General features: G+C 41.2%; 1 protein-coding gene across 6 annotated transcripts in view; it reads left to right on the plus strand.

Moving 5' to 3' along the window:
• FEZ1 (fasciculation and elongation protein zeta 1) overlaps positions 1-21,170 on the plus strand; it is a 41,216-nt gene that overhangs the window by 2,392 nt on the left and 17,654 nt on the right. For 4 of the 6 annotated variants that reach the window (XM_042476490.1, XM_042476488.1, XM_042476491.1 and 1 more), the window contains exons 2-4: positions 4,710-5,051; positions 9,322-9,421; positions 17,681-17,767. In XM_042476490.1, the coding sequence (XP_042332424.1) occupies positions 4,741-5,051; positions 9,322-9,421; positions 17,681-17,767 (498 nt within the window). In that variant the 5' untranslated portion in view covers positions 4,710-4,740. The remainder of the gene's footprint in view (positions 1-4,709; positions 5,052-9,321; positions 9,422-17,680; positions 17,768-21,170) is intronic. The other 2 variants (XM_042476492.1, XM_042476493.1) reach the window with 1 other exon arrangement.

Below are 21,170 nucleotides of genomic sequence, written 5' to 3' on the forward strand. Positions count from 1 at the left end.
TGCGGTGACAACATCCTATAGAATCCTGGTGTTTTAATCAGATGACATGTTAGAGGTCAGAAGCTGAAAATTATAAATACATCTCCCAGAATTCCATGGCAGTTTAAGTGCAATCATAGCACAATAATTGTGCAGTGCAAAGGAGTCTGGTGTCTGTCAGATATTTTTACGTTGCTGCTACTACTACTATCAAGTAAGCCTGCCAAAGTCCATTAATAAAGAAGAGAGTCTGCAAGAATGCAGTTTGCCCATGCTTTCCCCACAATAATGGAGATAATTGGACAACAGAGCATAAATGATGGGGATGTATTTCTTCGCTAATTTTCTTCTTGAAGGAACAAACAAATAATTGTAGCAAGTTTCTTTACACTGCCAGAAAGACTTTGAAAACCATAGGATTCTGCTGAACATTGGCTACAAAATTTCCTCCTCTATTCTGGCCAATAGATTAAAAGGGGGCTTACAACACTGGATCCAGGAGGACCAAAGCAGTATTATGCCTAGATGATAGTTAAAAGAGAACACAAGATGAGTATTAAACACAATAGAACACTATGGAAGACAACTAGAAAAGAATTTGGCTTTATTACTTCTGAACATAGAAAAAGCATTTGGTAGTATTAACAGGAATTTAATTGTGGAAGTTAAGGAAAGAAGGAAGATGGGAAAGGTTGGGATGTGGGCCGGATAAAAGTGATATACATGCTTAAATCATAATAAATGGGGAGAGAACAAAGTCATTTAAAGTTTAAAAAGGAACCAGACAGAGCTGCCCTCTACATCTCTTCTTATTTTTGATCAGTAGATATAGTTAATAGGAAGATCAATACACCAGTAGATAGAAATTATCCTTAAAAAAACCATCTGGATGAAAAACTGAATAAAAAAATATGGAACAATTATATTCTACATGGCATCCGCTGCCAGAAGTTTCTATGCCCTAAAATGGAAAAAGAACTACTCTCAGCAATCGATGAGTGCTTAGTGAGATGATACAAAATGGTTTTCCTATTTAAAATTGTTTGAAAGATTTACAATACATAGAGAAAAAAAACTTTGGTTTTGAAAACATGAGATAAATACATAGATGAAGAAAAAGAGGAGTGGGATTTATAATGAAATATACCTACAGCAGTTAGTTGTTAGTCATCTTTTTTGTTAGGTGAAGATATGTTTTTAGTTTGTAGTTTGCATTCGTTTCATATATTTGGTATATTTTATAGTTTGTTGTTCTGTCATCATTAATCGCTAATGTAAAAGAGGTGAGGTTTTGTGAAGGACAAGTGTCAGGAACCTCAAAGATAAGAGTGGCAGAAAGGTTGTGCGATTGTATGTGTGTTGTGAAGGAGAGGTGAACTGGTTGGTGACATTTCCGCAGAAATGTATTTCCAATTCCCTATTTTCCTTTGTCTTCTGTCTTCTGCTGCTTCTGTCACATTGTGTTTGGCCAAAGGGAATCCAAGGCTGCATGTGAAATGAAGCATCCTATTGGAAGCTCTGCTGTCTGCCCAAAAGCTGAGTGTCCCCTTGGAATGGGAGGTCATTCCTGCTACAGGAGACTGCATTCTTTTAGGGGGATTCAAGATGACGATAGTTAAAATTCAGCACTGAAGGCTTGAAAGAGTAGTGACCGAAAGGGGGAGAGGTGGCACGAAGAGCCCTGGGGCCTTCACATTTTAAAGCCCCTTGTCTCGACTCTGCGTGCGTAGCCATGAGGAAAGAAGGCTTTGTTGTTGTCCTCGGCAGAAGATGTGTGAAAAGGCTAGAATAATAAAAAGCCCTTGGTGCGGCAAGGTCAAGAGTGAAGCATAGCTATTGTTGGAACAGCATGGCAAGCAGGGATGGGGAATGAATAGGACATGGCACAGTTGGGGGGTGAACAGATTTTTTTAGAAGGCAGGTGCATTGACTGATGATGATGATGATGATGATGATGATGATGATGATGATGATTTGTAATGAAATGCAGGCAGAAGTGGACTCTCTGGCTAGCATTTATTTTAGGCCAGACCTGTAAATAAACACACTGAAGTTATTCGATTGCATTTTTTAAAAAAAAAGTAGTTTCCTAAAAGATGTATAGTTTGTGTTTTTATGAATGGAACCTGTGGCCCCACACATGTTGATGAATAATTTCTTTTACCACGCTTCACCAATGCCAGGCGGGCTGATTTTCATGGAATTTGGAATCCAGCAACGTCTGTAGGGCTGCATGTTGCTCCTCACTCCTTTTCCTCATTATGTTTAATGACATTGGCTGCATGTGTATGAATCCCATATGCATGACACCAGATTAAAAATATCTACTACTCAGTACTGCTAATAATTATGGATTACCAATCCATGCAATTCAATTCAATTCCATTTGTTGATCCAGCCAGGTAACTTCACTGTCATAATGCATACATCAGGTAACATACAGAAGTTACCTTTCAAAAACTTAACTCAAATATCGCTATTAATACAGTCGACCCCCTGTATCCATGGATTCTTTATCCATGGGTTCAAGCATCCACGGCTTGAAAATATTCCAAAAATACATTTCACAAAACAAACCTTGATTTTGCCATTTTATATAAAGAACACCATTTTACTATGCCATGGTATTTAATGGGACTTGAGCATCCACAGACTTTGGTATCCATGGGGGTCCTGGAACCAAACCCCAGTGGATACCAAGGGCCCACTGTAAATAGTTCAGTTACTGTCCACAAGCAAAAAATCTGCTCTGGTTTCTGGAATAAACCAATTTGTATATTTTTTTAAAAAAGAAGATAAACTTCAAATCATCTTCTGAGATACAAAATGAACTACAGATTAGCTCTTCCTGGAGAAGTCAGTAAAGAAATTCAGCATAGTAAGATATGCTTAGTGTTTTGATTTCCTCTGAATTTTAAGGACATAATCTATTATTGCAATTTTTGCATAGGAAGCTGCCTTGTAGAATGTCAAACTGATCCTCCATGTTGTCTGTTCCAAGGATGGAAAACCTCAGTCCTTAGGGCTAAATCTACCCCTTGTGGAGTTTGAATCCAGTTCTCTGATTTTGCCCAGTCCCTTTCAATGGCACCTCTGTGAAGTGGTTTCCCATATTTTGTACGGATCACCCTGCATTCTAAACGCCCCTATCTTGACAGATTTATGCTAAAATATAGTGGTATTCTTGGCCCAATCTTTGGTCTTTGGTTCTTCCCACAGCTGGAATCCAGCTTCCTCCAAGAACTTTTTTGAAATTGATTTTGGTCCTTGAGCCAAAAAAGTCCTCTTCCCCCTCTCTAAGGTCTCAGGCATGTATGATCTGAACCTTTAAAATAACAGCAAAATAAACATTGGCGATGCCAAACACCGAAATGGAGATATGTGCTCTACCATTGAGCTACATGAGCTTATGACTCAAGCATATGTATATTTAAATGCATGCATAGATGCATATGCATGGCTTATTTTCCACCCCTCTCACCATCACTTCTGTAAATATCTTTATAAATAGTAATTGTGTTCTGGTTCTCATCTATACAATGTCAGCAGGTATGCCATTGTCTCCAGAGCAGTGCTTCATTTTCTGAATTAGAGGGACCACCAAGGAAGTGCTCCCACACCCTTTTCAACTATAGACATCCATAATAAAGCATTGCCATTCAAATTAGCTTGGCTCCCAGGCAAGTTGTGAGATGCTTTAAGATGATCCACAGATCCTCCCAAATGGCAGAAACAGTTGTTTCTTTGTGCTCTGTGTGTGTTTGTGTTTGTGCGTATCCGTGCATGTGTGGTTGTCACAGAAACGGATTGACAGTCAAATGGTTCCTTGTTATTTGTAATGCTTGCTGTGACAATGGAGAAAATGTAACCCAGAGGAGAAGAGTTTTGGCTGCCATCCATTAAGTAACAAGAGGGCTCAATGGATAGAGCAGGCAAGTGGACAGTTTCCTTTCAGATTGGAGGAGGCATGTGGACCCCAGAGTTTCAGCTTTGTCCCATGTATGGCTTTGCTAATGCACCCCCTTTGCAGACTATAATATCCAAAGTACTTTGGAGATTGAGTTGGGGACAAAACATACTGACCAACGTAACAAACGGAATGGATGGACGCAAGCTGAGCCACAACTGGCAGAAATATAGTGGCCAATGCTGGTTGTATTTCTTTTAACTGTAATTTAAAAGCTGTCTCTTTTGATGAGTGCTTTTTGTTTCCAGTTTCCAGAGGGTTAGCCCTGTTAGTTTCTTGCACCAAACCCAACCAAAAAAGTCTTGTGCCACCTGCCCCTCACTATCCCTGAAAACATGCTGGGTAGGGAAAGGCAGGGAGACAGGGTTAAGGGGGAATTCTGGAAGAGAGCATGAAGGGGGCAGCAGCCCTGGTCATGCAATTGACTGAAGTGTGATGATGGATGGCTGCAAAGGGGTATGTTGCTATTTTATTTTTTCTTGCTTGACTGCTGTGAGAATGGGGTTGGTGTGACACCTTCCTGTGTCTCTCTGCTTCCTGTTGTTTTCAGCACTGGAAGGATATACCTTCACTCCATAAGAAGAAGGAAAAGTCTTCATTTGTTGAGATTGTGTAGATTTTTTCCTGCAAAGTGCTATCCTAACCAGTCACCAAGGATAAGTAAGAGCTAGAGTTGATAATACTGGTGGCACAAACCCGGGATGCAAGCATGGATGGACTGTATTGCACTGTATGGGCTCACTGTTGTTCTTTGTCCTTCCAGAAGTCATCCTTCTTCTCCCAGCCAACCCAAGATGGAGGCCCCTCTGGTCAGCCTGGATGAAGAGTTTGAAGACCTGAGGCCATGCTACATAGAAGAGAGGGAAGAGAAATCATGTTATTTTTATGGGTCCTCTCCTCAGCATTTGGAAGACCCTTCCCTTTCTGAGCTTGAGAATTTCTCCTCTGAAATCATCAGCTTCAAGTCCATGGAAGACTTGGTGAATGAATTTGATGAGAAGCTCAATGTCTGCTTTCGGAATTACAATGCCAAAACGGAGAACTTGGCCCCTGTGAAAAACCATCTCCAGATACAAGAAGAGGAGGAAAATTTGCAAGATGAGGAGTGAGTAACAGTAGTTATTCTTAGGGTTTTTGTCCCACTCTTAATCTGAAAATACCTCACAGTGGCTTACATAGGTCAGTACTAAGATTGTGCTCAAACTTAGCATCTCAAAGATAAGTCACAGAAAGGAAAGAGATTGGGACAGCAGAAGGGGGGAAAGGGGGGTTGTCAGTTTACTACCATTTATGTAGTAGATTTTTAAGTGTAAAAATTTAGGAAGATCTTCTGAATGAGTTAGACTAAAAGCTCAGCAAAACTAGAACTCTACTTAGCTGTGAAGACATACGGAACACACAAAGAAACACACACTTACACAGCATTTAGCTAAAGAGAGCTCTCATAACTTATTCTGAATCTCAAGCCAGAGAGAAATGTCTAGGTGACAACCCTAGGAGTGCAATCAACTTCGGTCTTTCTTTATTATTACACTATGATACGTCAATAATATTTCTGCAAAGTTGAATGAAAAACTGTGGCTGGGGGCAAATATCAGTGGACTCTATTGTTGGCAGGCAAAGAAAATCCAGCATCTCTTTCATGGACTAAAGAATAATTTCTCTTTGTTTTGCATTACAAGGCTTAGATTTTCCCAGTATCTTTGTTCTTTTTGGTGTTGAATCTGTTCCTCCCCTGTTTAGCTCCCTGCAGCTGGTAAAGCCCTCCCTTTTTGTCTTGGCTTGATCCCAGAAATGTGGCCTGTTTATTTCCCTGAACAGAGACATGGTTTACTATTCTAAATATGTCTCCACAGAGCCTTACCTTTCACAAAAGTCAGTTATGCCAAAAAGCTTGTTATTGCATGATAGTGCTGATTCCCTTTTAGTAGACAACAGGCACAAGACTCAAGTTAATCTGAATGAGGAAGCAGGACTGGAGCTGAAATCAAGATACTTGGGACTTGCTCTCAAAGATCCAAATCATGCCACTTGTGGTTTGGCCCCGACTTGCTCTTCCCACTTCAGCCTGTCAAACCTTTGTGCCACATACATTGTGTGCACTGATGTATATTCAGGTGCATATTACATGACTGGTTAGACCTCAGCAGACCCTAGAAATTTCGCTATGGCTTGAACTCCAGTATAAGATGTGAGAAATCTCTTTAGCTAAATATTGTACATGTGTGTCTTTGCATCAAAGTAGAGTCCTGCTTTTGCCAAGGCTTTAGTCTAAACTCATGCAGAAACTCTTGTCAGTGGGCATGAAACTGACTGTGCTGACCATTCAGTATGAGATGTATGCTCTTTTTTATTTTATATTAGTTATATGGGTTTGATATCACTTTATATCCTGAGATTTGTACTTTGTTGAGGCACTTACAATGATCTTGTCGAGAGCTCTAGTTCCCACTCCTGTATCAGCTCTCTAGCAGAGAATTTTCAGTACTTCACCAGAATACAAATCTCTGGATTCTGTAGGACAGAGCCATGACAGGGAAAGTGGTATCGAAGTGCTATTTCTGTGTTATGTACATTCAGAGGCAACCCAACTGTAAACTGGACCAATCGATTCAGCCTCTCATTGACCTCATGGGATTTACTTCACAGAAAGTTGAGACTGGGTCTAATAGGTCAGCTGGCAACTGCGTTTGTCTCTGTGGCTGATTTTGTGTTGTGTTTATTCCACAAACAAAATGATTTTATGATAATGAAATGCTTTGTTGATTTGTTATGACAATTGGCTGTAACATGTAACAAGAACCCAAAATATAAGATTAAAACTGATCAGATTGTAGATACCCCTGAAATTCATGCAAATCAACCCCACTGAGAAAGGGGCTGAATAGACCGGCGTTAAAGGCTGGCCTTGGGATGGAATGGTGGCTGCACAACGCATGCTTCAACTCCACCCCAACCTGACTGCATGGCGGGCAGCATCATAACACTCCTTTGGTGCAGAGTCCAGATGACACACACCAAAAGGAGCACCGAAAAGTGCTGCCATGATAGCAAAGGCGCCCTTTTTCTGGCTCCAAAAGGAGCGGCATTTTGCAGTTCTTTTTAACCCCCCCCCAAAAAATGCCGGATCGGGGCTGAGGTGTGTAGTTCCTGCGGCCCCAATCTGGCGAGGAAAGGGGCTGTGGGATCCGCTCCAAAGGGGTGGTCTGTTTAGCCCCTAAGAGTCCATTATCAAGCAACATCCAGTGGCCGGCACTCTGATTACAACCCACAGTCACACTATTTTTGCTTTCCTTCACAGCTGGAAAAGTAGGCACTGCACCATAAAATACTACTAGTAGCAGTAGTACTAAATAATTAAAATAGAACAATAAATAATTGAATTTAATTCAATTAGAAGGAGTGCAAACCGTTCCCCTCTGGAGGTTTCTAGATAAGGGAGTTGTTACACCAAGGCACATATACAGAGAATTAAGCTTGGGATTGTTGATGGAAAAATGTCTAAATTATTAAGAATTATATCTGACTCCACCTAATTTGCCTTAATCACATCTCTTCCCTCCCTTTATTAAATATCTGGCCTTTCTCCTGATATAGGATTCAAGGCAGCACCTAAAAAGCTACAACAACAACAACAACAACAACAATAATAATTATTATTATTTTAAAAAACTACCATATTTCAGTATCCAAGTAATGTAAAATCAAAGCATGTCAATAAAATTATAAAGAAATTTTATATCTTTAATCATATGTACAATTCTCTGATTTTATAATTAGCTAATTCTTTATACATTCAGACCTTTGAAATACTGGATTTAAACCTAAATTTAGCCATGGATTCACTCAGTATACCACCATAGTTTCCTGAATGTACTTGATCTCATCTGATTTTAGAATTAGCTAATTCTGTATATTCAGACTTTGGAAATACTGGATTTAAATCTAAATTTAGCCATGGATTCATTCAGTATACCACCATAGTTTCCTGAATGTATTTGATCTTATCTGATTTTGGAAGCTAAGCAGAGTTGGGGCTAGTTAGTACTTGGATGGGAGATCACTAGGAATAACAGAAACGTCCTGGTAGGATTAATAAAAAGTCTTGCTTGAAACCCTGGTGAGCTACTGCCAGTTGGAATACAGGTCTCCAATTCAGTTCCCCAGCAGTTGAAACAAATATGAGTGATTAATCTCGTAACATTGTTATAAAAATGAAGGAAATGTTGTTGTTCTTTTTAATCTAAGAAGGTAAACTGAAACACAATGTTGTGAATAAGTGTTTTCATAATTGCAATTAATGGTCTGAATAAAAAAAATGTAGCACTGTAATGCTCCACAGATGCTTGCATGAGATAATGCACAGGTTTTGTTGCTGTTCTCATGCTTCCTCTTCTGCTAGTAGAAGAGCACAGCTAAATTCAGTTTAATTTTTGTCACGTAATACTCTAGTTGGAGGAATAAAACAATCTTACTGTGAGCAGTAGACACCTTCCACAAGGGGGTCATCCTTGAATACTCTGTGTGTGTGTTCATGTGCATGTGTGTGCATATGGCCTTCAAGTGGTCTGTCAACTGATGGCGAATCCAAAAATTTCATAGCATTTTCTTGGGTAAGGAATACTCAGAAGTGGCATGTAGCTGCTTTCCTCTGAAATATAGCTTTGCTGTTGTGTTCCTTGAAGTCATTTCTGCCTTCTGGGTACCCTAAGGCCATGGAGTTTTTGATGGGGTTGTCTTTGCCCTTCCTCTGAGGCTGAGAGTGTGTGACTTGCCCAAGGTCACCCAGTGGGTTTCCATGATTGAGTGGGGATTCGAACCCTGGGCTCTCAGTGTCCTAGTCCAGCACTCAAGCCACTATACCCTCCTGGTTCCTCAAAATATAACTTACCACACCTGTATTCCTTGGTAATCTAGATCCAAGTACTAACCAGGCTTGACCCTGCCTCCATGCTCACTGAAGATATGATGCCTTCAGGGTTTGTAGATCTTTCTTTGGATCTTACTGGACTTTTTAAAAAGAATGAATAATGTTTATTGTGGAAAGCTGTGAATTAAAAGAAAACAGTAACTTTCCTGACCATTTGTTTTTTTTTTTTTGGGGGGGGGGGGACTGGCTCTGAACAAGGTGTAACTACAATTCAGTTTAGATAAACTATATAACCAGATTCATCTTAGGTGCTATAGGTTGTTCTGTTGTTATTTTTGACCTGGTCATTCAGCAGAAGACGAGGATGCAGCAGCTTTGTCATTCCTGGTTTGCTTCACATGCTCTTTTTAATTCTGCCTGCTGAGAAAATTGCCCTGAGAGAAGCACTCCTGTTGTCAACGCAGCTTCCTTCTATTAACATTCTCTTGTTTTCTTTCCCTCCCAGGGTTTGGGATGCTCTTACGGACAATTACATCCCATCCATCTCTGAGGACTGGAGAGATCCTAACATTGAGGTGCTAAACGGCAATGTCTCCGACACAGAGGTACTTATCTGGATTTCTCTGTCCCCACTTCCTTCCATTAACAATAAGATAAAATATTTGGCAAGCTTATGCAGAAGCATTGCTTGAAAACATGGTTGAATGGGAAGACAATAATCAAGCAGCTCCATTAATGCATGCAAAATGACAGCTGTCTGCCATTCCATAGAGCAGGACTAATAGCAATGTGAGAACGAAGCTCTTGTCAAACAGCAGAGCAGATTTCCCAGCACTCCTGAATTGGTAAGGGAGAGGGCTATATAAAGAGAGAGACAGTGAATGAAACAGCCTGATGTGTGTGCATGCAAAGGGAGGCCTTGTCCTCCAGGCCCTTGTTTGCTCTGAGATTGACATTGACGATGTTTGTACCGCCTTCCAGCCTGACACGTTTGGAACAATGGTGTGGCTGGTGAACTTCGGAACAATGGTGACTCTGATGGCCAAAGGATACACATCACAGAGCACTGCCGAGAGCCAACCAGGCCCTTATGCTATTGCAGTATTTATTAGAGTGTTGTTGAAAGACTAGGGACCTTTTCAACCTACACAATTGTAGTACTGTGATTCCACTTTAACAGCCATGCTTACATTCTCTGAAATCCTGGCATTTGTTGTTTGGTGAGGTGCTAAAGCTTTCTGGCAATGAATTCTAAATACAGTCAGCTCTTCCTTTCTGTCAGCTTGCCATTTGTGGATTGGATGGCCCCATCTTGTTTTTCTCAGTGGTGGCACATGCATGCTCCACACCAACGCATCCATTAAGGAGAATGGGACATGAGGTCCTGCAGAATTTGCCATCCATGAAGGAGTCCTAAACAGAACCCCTCCCTGGATACAAAGGGCTGATGTATACCTCCCTAAACTGCATTTCCCAGGACTCCATAAGATGTCAGTTAAAGTGGAATCACACTATAATTGTGTAGTGTGAAATGCCTGTAGATGTGGGATGCTGTCTCAGACTAGACCAGTGCTGCAATTGGGAGATGTTATTTTAGACACCCCATGCAAACTCTTGAATTGAAAGCTGGTGGTGTACTAGAGCCAAGATCTTAGCATCAAATTAGCAGGTCCTCTTGATTAACAGGGATGATACTGTACTCAGTCTTCATGCTGGGTTAATAGGAACTAAAGCCAAACCATTTGGTAGGTGCAGGGTTGTCTGCCTCCTTTAGTGTGGGATCCCAGAATACATTATTCTGGCTGCCCAATGCAGAAGTATCCTTTTCTCCTTGGATCAGTCCAGGATTCATAATCTGAATCTGAAGACTCAGTTTGATATAAAATCCCTCCATGTTTAGATCAATAGCAAAGAGGAGCAGTTTCACCTTCTCTGTCCTTCTTCCCTTCACATCCCCAGACCCTAAAATAATGTATGTGTTGCCTTTGCAGGCTGACTAATGGAAAACTGCAGAGTTCACTGCTGCCTTCGTTATCCTGCTCAGTCAACAATAACGTATTAGGTATTAAATTATTAATGAGTTTACTGGAGTGAAGAGCTAATTTAATTAGGCCAGGAAGCATGAACAACAGATGGCCAAAGAGATGTCATTTTCAGTGAGCAATGGAAACCTTCAGAAGGTCCAGAATCCCCCAATGGAATATTACAGTTCTGAGAAACATACCGTATGACTTTGGATAGGATCTTGGCAGCCACTATTGCTGTCCTCTGTGTAGACAACAGCTTGGTCATTGTGTGTCTAGAATGCTGAACTAGATACACCTTTGGTCTGATCCAGCACAGCCCTTAAGTTCTTTGATTGCCTAGCAGGACACACAGATTCTAATACTGTAAAGTGGCCATAGGCTCGAGTATAATAATTCCTTTTCATGAAAGTGGTCCCAGGAGCAACCTTTGGCACCTTCAGGGGAAAAGGTTAAGTACCAGGTGCTGAAGGCTATATTTCAGAGGAGTATTCCTTCTCTAAGAAAACCCTGTGTAATCCATGGGGTCACCATAATTTGCAGAAGGCACACACACATACACACACGCAAAGGAGTGGAGGGTAAAATCCAAGTGCCCTAATACTCTGCTAGAAAGCTTGGAAAACTAATTGTTGAACTGCAAATGTCAGAATCCTTAAGCTGGTATGGCTATGTTGGTTAGAAAATTCTGAGAGCTGTAGCTCAGACTAGTAACTTTTGCAGACTTTGATATGTGGCTTCAAGACTTTGATATGGAGCCTCTAGACTGTCTGCCAGCTTCTGGGAATTAAAATAGAAAAGGAACTTTTTCAAGCTTTTTCAATAGCCGACTGAAGCAAAGGATGCGCCTCAACCCTGAATGGGAATGGCTTGGTGCCAGGTGCCGGAATAGGGCCATATTGAGAACACTTTGAGGTGCGGTAAAATGCGTTTGTTCTCAGACTTGTGTGGCCCCAAGCATCCCCTTCCCATGCCCATAATGGGGGGAAAATGGGTCTGATAAGGTTCATAGTTAAGGATAATCAGATGATGATGATGATGATGATAGTGTAGTCAGATTATTTTTTTTAAAGGTGAAGAATTCTTTGTGATATAGACAAAGAAGGAAGAGAATAAATTGAGCCAAGATATTCAAACAGTATTTGAATAATGTAGAGTGGGAAGGAGATCTACTAGTCTGCCCCCAGAATTGGGGCCAAATCATGGTCATCATACTACAATTTTTGGTTGGCCTTACTGACCAAGCCAAAAATTGTAGTTGCCAAATTTTCCTATCAAGTTCTCACCTACACCAGATGGTATTGCTTGAGGTAAATACCAGATACAGTCGGCCCTTCTTATACACAGATTTTTTTATACACGGATTCAAGCATCCACAGTTTGAAAATGTTCCAAAAAAGTATAATTTTCAAATATCAAACCTTGATTTTCCATTTTTATAAGAGACACCATTTTGCTATGTCATTATATTTAATGAGACTTGAGCATCCACAGATTTTGTTATCCATGGGGGATCTTGGAACCAAACCCTAACGTATAACAAGGGTCTACGGTATATGTAGGTGGAAAGACATGAGAAAGGCTGACTGAGGATTACACAGATCACCCAGTGATCTAATTCATTGGGTCTTTCCCAAAGAGTATATACTGTTGAACACTGTGACTAGAAGGTCATGGGTTGCTTTCAGAAAGCAATATCCAATACTTCCTTCAGCTCTGATTTCTTGCTCTGAAGCAGTCAGGTCCTGATGATGGAGACCCACACCAATGTCCGTGTTTGCCAGAGGGCAACATAGTGAACATATTTATTGAAGTGTGCTCTTGCAGTGGTATAAAATGGTGTTTAGGGAGCCATCCCTAAAGCTAATAGGTCTGGGCCCCTCTGATTGCTCATATTTCAGGCAGTGAATCCAAGCAAGTTAATTTGTTCGGAGAACACTTTTTATTTTTAGTAACTCAGCACCAGGATATGTGAGATGCCAGGCAAAATGGACAATTTAGAGAGGCAGTGATGGAGAACTTATATAGGAACACATAAGTAGAATGCCTTTTGGCCTTCTCTCCTGTTCTTGCCAAGGGGAGGAAGGAAACAGGTGTTCTCTGCTGACTGCAGATTGTGCATGGCTGTTATCAGTGGGTTAAGCCTATTGATTTTAGACTGTCATTCTATAGGACAGACTATTGCTGTTTGCCTAATGACCTTCTGATCCTCCTTTAAACTTATGCAAGCATGTGTTGCAATCTGGGAGCTCTTTCATGAATCAAGCAAAACGAAAGCATGCTTCTTCAGGCTACAGTGAGCTTTACATCAGAATCTGGGCACCTTTCACACTACACAATTATAGCACTATGATCCCAGCTTAATTGCTATGACAGTATCCTATGGAATCACAGGGGATGTAATTTGCAGAGGCAGTAGAGCTTTCTGGCTCAGACTTTTAAATACCTCTTCCTAAATTGCAAGTCTCAGGATTCCATAGGATGGAACCGTGGCAGTTAAAGTGCTATAATGGGGCAGTGTGAAAGGTCTGTGGAGGCTGCAAAATTAGGGTCCACATTGGCCAAAAAGGATTTCCTGCATGACCATATGCATCCTTCTACCAAAACTCCAGGCATAAAATTTTCCTAGGCCAACTCAGTTATTTTTGCATCCGTGGCATAAAATCTTACAAGTGCCTCTGACTCTTCCTGGCAAGAAAAATACAAACATAATATATTATATAACAATCGTTATTCTGCATTCAAAGTTACTGCATCCAAAATCTGCTGGTTAAGGCAACTCCGAAGGCCACATAATTTTACTGTATCAGAAATGAGATGAGTGGTATACAGAAAAAGTTCACCATATCCACATTTTCCTGAAACTTCCTTCCCAAAGAAAGTTTCCTTATTTCCTATTATTCTTTTAGATATACCTGTACTGGGTTTTTTTTCTCCTCGGCTATGATGAAATCCTCTCCCCATCCCTTTTTGTATTCCTGCTGGTACTCCTTGTTCCATAGAGCTCCAGTGCAATGATGGAAGTCTTGCCTGGGGCAAGGGAGGGCATATTGACTGCTGTTGCTTAGACATATGATGGTAATAAATAGTAGTCACACCAGTGTTTTTTGTGTGTCTGTGTGGTAGCATCTGGTATTAACATTGAAATAAATGAGGTCAAGCCTCACCTGGAATATTGTGTCCAGTTCTGGGTACCACAATTCAAAAAGGGTGTTGGCAAGTTGGAGTGTGTCCAGAGATGAAGGGTCTGGAAACCATGCCTTATGAGGAAAGACTTAGGGAGCTGGGTATGTTTAGCCTGGAGAAGAGATGGTTAAGAAGTGGTATGATAGCTCTGTTTAAGTATTTTAAGGGGTGTCACATTGAGGATGAAGCAAGCTTGTTTTCTGCTGCTCCAGAGACTAGAACACAGAACAATGGAGGCAAGCTATAGGAAAAGAGATTCCAGCTCAACATTAGGAGGAACTTCCTGACAGTAAGAGCTGTTCGAGAGTGGAACACACTTCCTTGGAGAGTGGTGAAGTCTCCTTCTTTGGAGGTCTTTAAACAGTAGCTGGATGACCATCTGTAGGGGATGCTTGGACTGTGATTTCTTGCATGGCAGGGGGTTGGTCTGTGGATGGCCCTTGTGGTCTTTTCCAACTCTATGATTCTATGACTCTATGAGAAGATCCAGCAAGTTAAACAGTCTCCTAGGTGGTCATAACCATGTCAATTTCTCTTCCATTTTCTAAGCAATAGGAACAAAGAATTTGAGAGATGCAATGTGGGCTGGGGGAGCCTCCATGGATTATCATTATAGTTGAGTTTCCAGGATTTAACTTTTTTCCTTGCCTGCTGTGGTCTTGATGAAAATCATCTTCCAAAGCTGCTGTTAACCTGAGGCAGTGGCTACCACTTGTACTGATTATTCCATCGGTGGCAAATAGCAGTTTTGGAGGGGAAAGGGTTTGGTGGCATCGTAGCAGGAAGCAAAACATTATCTTGACTTTGTATCTATGGATTTTTCATCCATGGATTCAACCATATATATATATATATATATATATATATATATATATATATATGGGGGACACCATTTCACTATGCCATTGTATTTAATGTGATTTCAACATCCATGGATTTTGGTGTCTGTGGGGGGGTCCTGGAACCAAACCCCAGCAGATACTAAGGGCCTACTGTATGTTAGTTTTGCTTTCAGCAGATGCAGTTAGTCCTCTGGGGTGTTAGTCAAAACTTTAAAGGAATTATCCAAGGTTCTAAATCTGCTATGGTGATAGAGCTCAGCATGTTAGATAGTTCCTTTACATCTCAGACTAAAAATCTGGCTTTTTTCTATACTTTTTTCCCCCTTGAAATCTCATAGTATTTCTATACAAAGGCATAGTTGTATTAGTTGGGAAAAATCAGTATGAAAAGAGATCTTGAGACTAAGGAGTTTATCAGACAAGGGAAACTGGAAGTATAATCTGATGGCAATCTGAACGCAATCATGGGGTTTAACGTTATTGCGTGATAGACCGCCACACGCAAATTCGGGCAATGGGAAGTCAGTCCGAAGGCAATCATGGGGTTTCACTTTATTGTGTGATAGACTGCCACACGCAAATTCGGGCAATGGCATGCTATTTTCAGGCAATGGGGAGCCAGTTCGAACGCAATGTGCATTCACATAATTGCGCTAAACTAGCAACTTTAAGTGAATGCGTTCTGGCCCCACTTTCTTTTCATTTGAATTTAAGAGAAATTCCTCCCATTTGATAAACTCCTAACTGAAAGAAAGAAGCTGGTAGCCTGAGCTTTTGTCGACTTGAGCCTATTTCTTCAGATGCATCATGAAGAAATCTGGAAACATTGCTAACTTTTTTGAAACAAAGAGAAAATCTCACCGATCTCTATATTCCACTCAAGGTGGTTATGAATGGTTATTTCTTTAAAGCCTTGTGTATAAGATGAAGCTAGGTCCACATTTCCTTTGACCCTCAAATGGCCTCCAAGTGACTCCCTACACATCTCTCTGCGGTTTTGCCTATTGACAGAAGAGAAAGATGAAATCCTAAGCCACCTTAAATAACCCTAACTGTGATGTAATTTCTTTTTCCTGCACTGCCTGGAACTGCTGCCAGAATTCACCGACCTTGAGAGGAGCTGAATGGGCATTTCCTCAAGACCCAAACAATCATTTAACCCTCTTAGACAAAATGCTAGATGACCGTGAAATGATTTTACAAAGACAGGGACCTTTTAATGAAATACATATCAGCCTTTTAAAGTTTATGGAAACAGTTACAGATTCTGGGGCAGATAAACAGAGAAGCCCATTTATAAAGTTGTTTCTATCCTGGGGGGCCTTTCAGATTACACAGGTATAGTGCTAGTAATCCACTTTAAACACCATGCCAGATCCTAAGGAATCATGGGATTTGCAGTCTAGGGAAAGATATTTAGAATTCTCTGCCAGAGAGCTCTAGTGCCTTACCAAACTCCAATCCCCAGGATTTTATTGCATGTAGCAATGGCAGTTAAAATGGAATAGAGTGCTATAAGTATGTAGTATGAATGGGCACCTGGATGGTTTGGAAACCTATAGGAAGTGGGTTACCACAGAAGCACTTAGAAATGGTTTTGTAGATCATGTTAGAGAAATGTTCCATGAGGTGAAGCAGAGTCACCATGGCACTGCAAAGAACTGTCAAGGTGAAAGAATTGCCTTTCTTCAGAGACTAGAACACAAACCAATGGATTCAAATTACAAATCAATCAATCAATCAAACAAACAAATAAATCTAGTTTTACCTTAAGAAGATTGCCTTTATTGGAAGAGCTGTTTGACAGTGGAATATCGTTTCAGATGATGGTGGTCTCGCTAGCCCTAACCTGAGCCCTAACCCTAAACCTCACCCTAACCCTAATTCTAACCCTAACCCCTATCCCATAAATCATAAAGCCTAACCCTGGTGAGCTGGTGCAGATTTATAATGGAGTCCTACATTTTCAGGTTGGAACAAATTTATTGAGCGCATGCTTCATTTTTACAGCCAGAGTTGGAAATCCCACCACACCAGAAGCAATTTCAATTTAAAACACACTCACCACAAGCCAAACATTTTCACCTTTCAGTGCAAGACCTGTTTGTTAGTGAAATCAATTTTCTTTGACCGTACTGGTGTTTCTGTTTTTGGAAGTCTTTCAACCTTAACCCTAACCCTAACCCCTAAACGCTAATCCAGAAACCTAAAACCTAACCCTAACCCTAACCTTAACTCTTTATCCTAATCCTTATCCTAACCCCGAACCCTGGTGACTTTGTGTCGATTTATAGGGACAAATAAATTTTATTATCCAGCTTTTACAGTTTTGTCTTTAGTCCCCACATGGCCAAGAAGGGCTGGGGCCTCATCTTTCATAAACCCTCTCTCTCCCAAAACCATCTGAAGCACCAATGGGAAGCAAATATCTCAAGTGAGATGTAGGTCTGTGATTCTACAAACGTCACTTTTCTTCTCCTATACAATTTAACTTCTGTGCGTGATGAAGTCAAGTGAGCTTCAAAAGCTTGTGTAATTTTTTTTTGCTTTTGTTTGGCCTAATAAAGGTACCAGCATGATATATACTTTGGATTTTGTTGTAACTGAGGAACTGGACAAGAACATCATTTTACCAATGCTCATGACGGATTACTTCAGCATATCATATTCATTCATCTTAGAAGTCAGTTTCCTGGTTCTGATCTGGGTGGTTTCTATAGATAAATAGTAGCATGAGAAGAAACCAGCAATCCAAGTGGGGCCCATTCTTGCTACTGAATCAGCATGCAGTTTGGGTTTTTGTTCCCTTCAGATCCGCGAGAAGGAGGAGGACGAGCTTAATGAGAAGAGTGAAAATGACTCTGGTATTAACGAAGAGCCTCTACTCACAGCAGACCAGGTACCTGTCCTTCCCCTGACTTTACCCAGATTAAAAATGGAAAGTTCCCAGGAGATTCCAGTCTTTTATGACATGCCTATCATACCCTCCAACTGTCCTGATTTGGCAGGAATAGTCCTGATTAATATTCTATAATCCCACTTTTTCAGCTGCTTTTATAGTGTCCCATTTTCTCCCACATCATCCCATCCCCCCCCTTTTGTCCTCATCTTACTTCAAATGCTGCAATCTGAGTTCAAAGTACAAACTCAAGTAAGGAGGGGACTAGGACAGGAACAGACAGAATTTGCCCTTCCCAGGCAAAAATAAACTGGTGAAACTTCTCCTAGTTTATGGAGCTTATCCCATTAACAAATAAGTCACCATACCTCTTCCAGCTTGAATTCAGGATCTGGGATGCCTCCAGATGTTATCATACCTAAATAGCTGCCTATCTTGCTGGGATGCCACCACCTGGATCATCCCAGGTCAAAGCTTTGCTCAGCCGGCCAATTTTTGAACTCAAAAACTCCTCAGCTTCAAAATAGTGCTGGCTGAGCAAGGCTTTGACCTGGGAGGCATCCGGGTGGCGGCATCCCAGATAGATAGGTGGCAATTTAGGTGTGACAACATCAGGGGCATCCTGGATCCTGAATTCAAGCCGGAAGAGGTAAGACAGTTTATTTGCTAATGGGATAAGCTTTGTAATGCTTTTCCTCATTAATAAAATTTGTCATTTTAACCACACTCTAATTTTACTTGGCCACCTGTGTCCAAATTTTCATCTGTGAAATGCTGGAGGGTATGGACTAGAATAAAAGGGCTTGTCTCTGTGATGTATTCAGCCGTTGCATGTTAATAAAAGCGTGTTTTGTTTTTTACATGACCAGCTCCTTTCCTTGCTTGCAGTTTTCAGTAATGGCCCATAACCGTAGTTGAAATGCTCATAGATTTATAGACCTCTTGAGTGCTTTCAAATGCCACCTTTACCTTTTTATTGCCTTTTCTGTCCATGGGGAGGAGGGGGAGCAGATTGAACAGCTCCAAAGTGGGTCATGCCTTCTCATGATGTGGTCGAAGTATGACAGCTTCAATTTAGTCATCTTGGCTTCCAGAGAAAGAAACCCAAATTGTGTAGTCTTTCTCCATAGAGGAGCTTACATTTAGTACCTTATATTTCTCCCTGTTGAAATTCATTTTGTTTGTTTTGGCCTCTCTAATCTGTTCATGGTCATTTTGAATTCTGATCCTGCCCTCTGGAATATTAGTAACACCTCCTAATTTGGTATCACCTGCAGATTTGATAAGCATGCCTTCTATTCCATCGTCCATCATCCAACATCTTTATCAGTGATAAAGATGTTGAATAGCACTGGGCTCAGGACAGAATCCTGTGGCATCCCACTGGTCCCTTCTGTCCAAGATGAAGAGGAGCCATTTCTCAGCACTCTTAGGTTTGGCCAGTCAACCAATTACCAATCCACCTAACAGTTGCATAGGCACAAAACAGATGGTGGGTATGGAGTGGCTTTCTGCTGCCCCTTTGCTTGCCGGATTGGGTCAGTGGCAGCTGCTCCTTTTTGAGCTGGAGAAAGGATACCTTTGCCGTGGCAGTGGCTTTTTAAAAGCGTTTCTTTGGCGCAGTGTTGTAAATGCTGCACTGTTGAAATGCCATGGGTCCACCACACGTGTGGTTAGCCATGCAGGTTCCCGGTGGACTGGGGAGCATGCTGTTGTCAGAATGCCATGCCCCAGTCTGCCAGGAAGCTGGCTCTTTTTGACCATTTGTTTCACCCCATTGTCTACTAAAATGCTTTGAGAAATTCTGGAGTGACTCCAGAGTCTAGAAAATCTATTTTGTTTGGACTCCAGGTTACAGTATTCTACAGTATACTACAGTCTGCCCAGAATATCCCAACCGCAAAGGTCAAGTCTTCCTGTCTATTTAAACCTCTGATAAAAAAATATTGCAGAGCAGCTGGGGAGGAGGATGCTGCCCAGTGAATCCCGACAGATTCATAAACATAAATAACAGGCTGTAGAATATCACATCATTTTTCTCACACATAATCCGTGGCCTCAGATTCTGTGGGATTGTCTCTTTTGGCGCTCAGGTTTTGGAGTGAGTCAGCCGTTAATATTGGAAGCCTGTTCCATACTGTGCAGCTCTTTGCTGCACCTGTTAATTTCTCTTGGTTTCCATGGCAATGATATCCCATTCATTGAGCGGCTGCCGTGCCCCGCTGTTCCCAGTGATGTTTTCTGCAGCGAGAGCGTGCAGATTTATTGCGTTATTTTGAAAATGGTAGCCATGTAGAACAATCAGATTGCTGACGACATCTTTGCCTCCGTTCAAAGTCGAGGGTCCTAACGTGGAGGCTTACTTGAAAAAAAGAAGCAGACAGGGTTCCTATTATGTAGAAGTGGAAGGTTCAGTGGATGTAGCTTGTCACGTAAGCATCAGCTGCTGAAATTCACTTCACCACAGAAACACTGAAAGATCCAGGAGTCCTTTATTCTTTTTTAAGTGAACATCTTAATACTATGCCAGTGTGGTGCTGGACTACAATTCTGGAGACCAGGGTTTGAGTCGCAGCTCAGCCATGAAACCCACTGGGTGACTTTGGGCAAGTCGCATGCTCTGAGCCTCAGGGGAAGGCAGTGGCAAACCTCCTCTGAACAAATCCTGCCAAGAAACCCCATGATAGATTCCCTTAGGGTTGCCATAACTCAGAAACAACTTGGAGGCACACAACAACAACAACAATAACAACAACAACAACTCAGTACTAAACCTTGAATTCACTCTGGGAAGGAAGAAGCACTCTTGTGATTAATGTTGTTTCAGTGGCTTTGGTTTTTCTAAGGACTGTAGATCTTCCCCCCTAATCTAGATATAATCCTTATGTCATTGCTCTGTGGATGACTGTGATGCCCAGTTATCAGAACTTCATGCCAAGAGGTAGCTCACAGGGATAGATAAAGGTGAATCTGTTAGGCAGATCAGATAAAGAAGGACCACAGTTTTGTGGTAACACATCCAGGGGTAGCCGTGTTCGCCATATAGCAAAGTACAGTACAGTAACATCCAAAATCCACAAAACAGTGATATCTTTATTGGTCCAATTATTGATATCATTGTTTTTGTGAATTTTGGATGGTGTTGTACTTTGCTAAATGTCCAACAAGTTACCCCTGGATATGTTTCCTAGGTGAGAAGATACTGCATTTTAGCCGCTACAGAGGGATATAAAAGAGGGATCCTGTGGACTGGAATTTTACTATTTTAGGTTTCTACCTCCAACAAAAGTAAAAAACACACACACATTGGGACTCCATTGGTCATCATTTACTTAACAGCACCTCAATTTATTTCTAATGCAAAGGTATGGAGGATTCTTCAGAAATTCAGTGTCCTCTGTCC

Source organism: Sceloporus undulatus, chromosome 6 (assembly GCF_019175285.1).
Source record: "Sceloporus undulatus isolate JIND9_A2432 ecotype Alabama chromosome 6, SceUnd_v1.1, whole genome shotgun sequence".
NCBI lineage: Eukaryota > Metazoa > Chordata > Lepidosauria > Squamata > Phrynosomatidae > Sceloporus > Sceloporus undulatus.